General features: G+C 41.2%; 1 protein-coding gene across 1 annotated transcript in view; it reads left to right on the top strand.

Moving 5' to 3' along the window:
• The first annotated feature begins 4,845 nt into the window (after positions 1–4,845).
• The window catches only part of LOC115664159 (disease resistance protein RUN1-like), a 67,284-nt gene continuing 64,620 nt past the window's right edge, over positions 4,846–7,509 (top strand). The window contains exons 1-2 of the mRNA XM_056315779.1: positions 4,846–5,045; positions 6,389–6,612. Of these exons, the coding sequence (XP_056171754.1) occupies positions 4,846–5,045; positions 6,389–6,612 (424 nt within the window). The remainder of the gene's footprint in view (positions 5,046–6,388; positions 6,613–7,509) is intronic.

The raw sequence follows: 7,509 nt of genomic DNA, 5'->3' as shown, positions 1-7,509 counted from the left end.
GTCTTTGAATGCGATGCAAGAGGCTTCATGGCTTGATTCTAAACAAATTGTACTATATTTGGTTCTTCACATAAGCACAATTTAAGGGCTTTAGTCACTTGATCTCGAATAAGATAGCCTGATCTGGTGATTCCTTAGCACGAACCAGAGGCTTGACTTCAAGTCGAAGATAGTCAAGGTTTCCATTACCAAAATTTTGAGTTGTTGATTACCAAAATCCGCCAGGATTTCATGTTGAAGTTCTTAATTCTCAAGAAGCAACTCCAATGAATTTTTAGTCTTCCTATGTCCGTCCCAAAATGAATACAGAGGCATCCTATTATATAAAATGTATGGGAGCAGTAATTCATCATTGCTAAATTGCGATTGTCTATCTACAATTCGAATTTTGACCAACATTTACTTTGATTAAAACTAATGTCAAATCCATTTTGAATGTGATATAGATAAATGTTAGTTTGATTTACCATCGACTAGTACCTTTGTTCAAGTTTAATTGTTTTGCCATGAATATAGATTCTAATTTGATTGGACAATTTCGCTTGTCAAAAAGAATTGTTAAGTACTGAAATATTTATATAGAATTTTGTGACTCAAAATTTTCGTTGTATATATATTAATCTAAGAAACTAGGGGTGAGCATGGTCCGGGTTGGGCCGGTCCACCCCCTAACCCTAGGACCAACCCTCACAGTGTTGGTCCTCAATTTTGGGACCGAGGACCACCCGTCGGTTCCATGGATCCGCCCGGAAACCGGACGGTCCGGTCCGGTTCCCGGGCGGGTCCATGGAACCGGTCCCACTAAGTTTTCCTGGACAAATAAAAAAAAATATATGGACCAACATCGGATCAACGGAACAAAAAGAAAAGAACATAACTTTCCATACAATTCCTATACTATGATCGGTTCTATTAACCACATCATCCATAAATCAAGTGGGTACCCATCAAATGAGTGTCCAGAGATAAGAGAGCAGAGAGTTATGAGTGTCTAGTTACGTTTTTCTTTTTTTTTAAATTTTTTTTTGTCAGATTTTTTTAATTAAAATTTTAAAAAATAAATATATTATTATTATATTACCGGTCCAGTCCGGGTGGGCGGTTCCACACCGGGAACCGGACCGATACCCACCGGTTCCAAAAAATTGGAACCGGGAACCGGACCGGTCCCCTTGGGAACCACCGGTTCCGGTCCAGTCCTGGGCGGTCCTGGGCGGTCCTGGGTTTTTTGCACACCCCTATAAGAAACTGCATTCAAAACAAGCCATCTTAGTGAAGAGAATGACTTAAATACTCAAATACTTTCCCTAATTTATCTTTTTTAAAATTTTAAACTTAATTAGAGATAAAATCTTGGTCTGCTTCCAAATTTATTCATTTTATAACATTTTAGCTCAATTGACATAGAATATTGATATTGGGAGATGGTAGACTATAATTGAAAATACTTTCTCTAATTTATCCTTGTTTTTCAAGCTTAAACTCAATAAGAAGGGAATATTCATATATTTCATCTTTATATATTATTTAAAATAAAAATCCACTATGACATAGAAAATAGCATATGATGAATCATTAAGTGTCTATTTGTTTCGCAGAAAACATTTTCCGGGAAACACTTTCCTCATTTTTCGACGTTTGGTTGGCTTAGGAAAATGAGTCAACGGAAAATGTTTTTGTGGTCAACGAAAAATGTTTCCTTACTAAAGCTTAAATTCAAGAAAATAATTTCCTCTTTGAAAGAATCGGAAAACGTTTTCCGAAGTATGACAGCTATCGGCGATTGGACCTGAAACTCTACGCTTTGGGCACGAAAATCCCAAGATCCCCAACCTTGGTTCTTGAGTACCGACATTCAAGACCAGGTCTTGGCGGCCGGGCTCGAGACCTTACTATCTAGGGCTCGGGCCCTTAGCCCTCATGCCCGGGTCCATCGAGGCTGAGCCCAAACCCCTGGTGCTCGTACCTGATGCTCCGGCACCCGAACTCGGATCCATAAAGGCCGTGCTCAGGTCCCTGATGCTTTAGCTCTAGTCTCTACCCTCTTGCCCGAGTCCACAAAGGCTGTGTGCAAGTCTTCGATGCTCGGGCTCGGGTCTTTAATTAATGAAACGTTTGTTCTTATAAAAATATTTATTTAAAAAATTCGAAGTTTTATTTATATTTTATTTTTTAAAAAAAATATTTTTATAAAATATCAAATTATTATATATTTATTTATTCTTTTTTCTTTCTTTTTATGTTATTTTTTTTTCTTTTCTTCCTTTTTCTTTTTCTTCTTCCTCGGCTGGTCGCCGAACATAGCGACGGCCGGCGAGCTCATGGCAACCTCTGGCAGCGAGCCTCAAGCTTGCCCTAGGCTGGTGACCCCGCGGTCTCTAGCGGCGAACCCGAGCTCCACTGAGGCTGGTGACCTCGCGACTCGCCAGATCCAAGCGAGCTCGGCCGAGGCCAGCGAGCTTGCGGCTCGCCAAATCCAAGCGAGTTCAAGCTCGCATGTGGCCATTGTCGGGGGAGCCTCAAGCTCGCCGGTGGCCGTCGCCGACCGGTCGTAGCGGAGTAAGGGCGAAAAAGAAAAGGAAAGAAAAGAAAAAAGAAAAAAGAAAAGAGAAAAGGAAAATTAAAAATTAATAAAAAAATTCTAATTTTTTCAGAAAAAGAAAAGAAAAAATATAATGAGAAATAAAAAATTCGATTTTTTTGTTTGTCTGAAATAAAGTCATGAGATTGAAATCATTTTCTAATGATATCCAAACATCGGAAAACGATTTCCATCGTGTATCATCAAACAAAGGAAAACTAAGCGTTTTCCTGAAAAATGATTTTCCGGAAAATATTTTCCTTTATCATTAAGTTTTTCGCGAAACAAATACACCCTAAGTTAAAATCTTATTGGTTGAATATGGCTCACATTGCAAAACTGTGCCACATGTCATGCTAGGTGGCAATCACAAAGGCAAAATGAAGTAACACATGGTGAGCATATAAACAACCATTCTCTTCGTTCCGGCTTTAACTATACATATACTATATAAGAAATTAAAAATGGGCACTTTCTTGATATATTATCCATTCCTTTGACACAATAGAAACAATTACTGATGCAGTTATTTAAACATGTTAATCCTCTGTTTAAAGTCAATTAGCATTAGAATACTTTTTTTTCAGCAAAAATACAAAAGAAAAACAAATTGAGTATTAAAATGAATGAATTGGTGTTTGTACTTTGTCGAAAATAATATTGGACTTATCACGAACACATCAAAAGGTACTATTTCCCCCCTAGTTTTTTTTTTGGACGTAATATTTCCCTCCTAGTTAACAAGGGAAAAAAAAACAAGGTGAGCGGATTGTATGATTGTTATTTTTTATGTACATTTGGAAAATATTTTCTCAGGGAAAGTACAGAGCCCACTTTACTTAAATGAAATATAGCATAATCCAAAAGAGTGAAACTGAAATTTCATAGATCAGATAAAACTGTAACCCATTTTTCGGGATAAAGTCTAACGTCTTCTTATGTTATTAGCTTGGAGGTACATGGACTAATTGAAGAGAATTAAATTAGAATGAGCCTAGTATGAATTATTAATTCGTATGTCTCTTTTGTGTGTGTTTATATATAATAATCTTTAGTGGGGCTAGATGTAACCAACCATAGGTTATTTGGGGTAAACTTGAACACGAATTAATTATCAATAAAAAGAAGAAGAAGAAGAAGAACAAAATAACATGCATCAATAAATAAGAAAAGTTGGATTAGAGGTAGAAAAGAGTGAAAAAAAGTACAACAAAGGAGAAAAACAAATCCCAGGATTGATTAGTTGGTTACGGCATCGGCTATTTTCAACTTAAGAACTTAAAGCCATCCGTTCAAATCCCATCAAGTGTGTGTGCAACTAATCTGAGTTAGGGACACATGCATAGACAAAGGCCTAAAATAGATTATGGAAAAAGGAGAAACAAAAACTATAGAGGTGGATGGGAGTTGGTGTTGAAATGTATTCTCCCACTTCTGAACAGCTGGCAAAATTTACGACCTCATGTACATAAAGGATTGCAAAGTATGAGCTATTTGTTTATGAAAAGAAAAGGTGCAAACGCGCGTGAAAGATGATAAGATATTGCATCACACATAGGTAATTCAAATGCAGCATGTTGCTGACTCATTGCAATTATTCAATGAATTTAATAGATATGTTGCATTGAATTTCTAATGTCATGTAAAATTCATATTGGACCCATCAGTTTCGATTATCCTAATTCTATCTTGTAGATATATTAAGATAATATAGTAACTTCTCTATATGGTGTTACCTGGTGTAAGAATTTCCCTTTGGGAGATCCTCATCCGATCATTGGGAGGATAGAACTGCCAAAAATCAAAACGAATAAAAGAAAAAGAAAAGAAGACTAAGACTGAGAGTGCCAACGAGGTCAACGCTTTAGATAAAGATTTGTGAGCTCGAACGAACGTTTTTACAGTTATCGAAGTTTGATAATTTGGATCTCCATTCGAGCCAGAGTCTGTGTATGCAGATGGGTGTTTGTGTTCGCAATGGCTGCCCATCGTCAGCTAATGCTTTTGCTGAAGAGTTGGCCGTTTGTAACTACCAAGTGTTCCTCAGCTTCAGAGGACCGGATGTTCGCCGCAACTTCCTCGAGTGCTTCTCCGACCACCTCACAGGCTTGGGTTTATAGTATTCAGAGACCGCGAAGAGATCGAGTATGGTGAAAGGATCGATACCAAGATCGTGCAAGCCATCAAGCGTTCCGACGTCCGCATCCCTATCTTGTCCGACAACTTCGCCTCCAGCCCAGCTTTGCCTGATGGAAGTGGCCCAAATGGTGGAGTCAGAAAAAACCATTCTTCCCATTTTCTACGGCGTCAAGCCGGGCGTTGTTTGCCGCCAGCAAGGAACATATGGAGAGTCCTTCGTCGATCAAGAAAAGCGCAGTGATACCGAGACAATCAGTAAGTGGAAGACTGCTCTGGCAAATGTTGCTGGGGTAAAGGGATTCGAATTGGAGGATGTCAGAAGTGGGTAAATCTGATCGCTATTGCTCTTACTCTACTTGTTTAGCCTTGGAATAGACAAGGGAAGTGGCTTGTATCTATTTATTTATAGCAGTGAATCTGCATATATTGTCTTGTCTGCTCTTTAATGTTCTTGTACTCATCCACATGCTTTTTCTTGGCTTAATTAGAGTCTGTTACTTAACATTTATGTTTCTTTATTTTTCTGTTCTTTTGTTCTCCGAAATAGAAAAAGAACAGAAATTCATTTAGTAAAAAAAATCTACTTTTTTATTTTTGAAACAAAAAAGTGATCCCGGAATAGATTTGAAACAAAAACAAGAAGCAAAAAAAAATCTACATCTTTAGTTCTGGAACAAAAACAAGAAACGATTTTTTCTGGAATCCTCCAAAAACAAGAAACAATCCATCGGCCGCAACCCGCCCACCGCCTCCTCTCGCCGTCCTTCGCCGCCACCTACCGCCCGCCTTCCGCCACTGCCCGCCGGCCACCTCTCGCCCGACGGCCGCCTCTTGTCGTCGACCACTGTCTTCCGCCACTCGACGCTTGTCGCCACCCACCACCGGCTGCCGTCCTTCACCGCTGGCCGCCATGCTCCATCGCCCGACGCCGCGCTGGCGGCCTCCCTCTGCCAACCACCCGATGTCGGCGATCACCCACCACAGGTCGCCGTCCTCCACCGTCACCGACCACCCACCATCGGCCGCCATCCTCCGCCGCCTGGCATTGTGCTCCACTGCCCGACGCCGGCCACCACCTGGCGTTGGCTACCCTCGGCCGCTGGCCACCACCCGCCCCTAGCCACTCGACACCGACGGTCACTTACCATCGGCTGCCATCCTTCGCCATCGGCCGCCGTGCTCCATCGACCGACGCTGGCTACCCTCCGCCGCCAACCACCTCCCGCCGCCACCCCCCGCTGTCGTCACGGCCGCCCGACGCCACCGTGCTCCGCCGCTGACCGCCGTGCTCCACTGCCTCCCGCTGCCGGCCGCCACCCTTTACCGCCACCGACCACCATCCTCCGCCCCCTACCGCTACCCGCCGTCCTCCACCGGTAACTCGTCCATGGAATAGAAATGGATCATTCGCGCCCTAAACGCGTTTCTATTCTTTTTCTATTCCAGGAATAGAAATTTTGTACAGTTACTAAAGGCTATTTTTTGCTCAGAAACTATTCCAAGAAATAGAAAAAACTATTTCTGATCATAAATTGTTTCTGGGAACAGCAACGTTGCTATACAGACCCTTACTATCACGGTATCTTCTCTAAGTTTCCCGAAATCAACCCGAACATATTGGTACACAGGAAATACCTAGTGCCCATTACTTTTATTTTTATTTTGTAGGTATCACGAGCTTCTAAGGAATGTCGTTTCTAAACTTTGGCAACTCTTGGAGATGGGTAAGGAAGACGTGACTGAAAATTTAGTTGGAATACACAGCAACGTGCAGGAGATGATGCGAAAGCTTGGTGTCCATAACGAAGACGGACAAGTTGCCGAGGGAAGATGCGTGGCTGCAGTGTGTGGTCTTCCCGGAGTTGGCAAAACCACTCTCGCAAAGGTGGTATACAACTGTTAGGAAAACTGAATTCCCGATCGTCACGTTCGAAACATATTCGGAACGAATTCGATCAATGCGGAAAACGTGCCCGAGGATCATCAACTTGTATCACCGATCGTACAGGTATATCACACAACGAACATACCCGGTATTGTCACAGATTAAGTGCCACTTTGCGCTTGAGAGTTCTTCGAATGTCGTTCGTACTCGCGTGCGTTCCGAAACAAAAGCAGAGAATACGTTGTATCAAAAGAGTGTGTTTGCATATATGGAAAATCACGTCTATTTTCCAAGGGGTGCCTTCTATTATAGATAGGCAAATAACTACCTCGTGGGCCCTTGTGGCTCACGGGCCGGGTTTGGCCCATCTTGGGCGGTCTACCCAATATGTTTTACATCTCCCACTCGCCCACAATGGGCTAAACACAACTCTCTTCCTTGCAAAGTTCATATTGACAAATAATCCGTGCGACCAGCATACTACGAGAGCTCGTTGTTATACATTTATTAGGAATATATAACATCTCAAATTGGGCATTATCCAGAATAGAATTAGTATGCAGTTCCCTAGATCAATCAGTCACATTTTTATCTCTCTTGATCTCTTTTAGTATCTCGTATATTGTATTCACAATTATGATTTACTCAAAATCATAATTGGTCGACCTGTGAATACAAATATAGAATGTGACATCATAAATTAAATTGATCTTCCTCTTTCCTTAAACCTCTCCATTTCAGTCCAACTCGCTTTTCTAGAAATGCCCCGTTAGACCGAATTATCATGATCATCGGCAACATCCTAAGATAGCAAACACTTAATAGAAATTTCGAGAATAAGTAAGAGTCGTGAAGGCACTTTAATTGAGAAGAACTATTTTCTTCAAGAGTCTCACACGACTTA

Source organism: Syzygium oleosum, unplaced genomic scaffold (assembly GCF_021117445.2).
Source record: "Syzygium oleosum isolate NSW1041296 unplaced genomic scaffold, Sole_v2.1 Sole_v2.11, whole genome shotgun sequence".
Classification (NCBI taxonomy): Eukaryota; Viridiplantae; Streptophyta; class Magnoliopsida; order Myrtales; family Myrtaceae; genus Syzygium; species Syzygium oleosum.
Note: the sequence above shows the minus strand (reverse complement) of the source record. Positions and strands in the feature narration are given on the sequence as shown.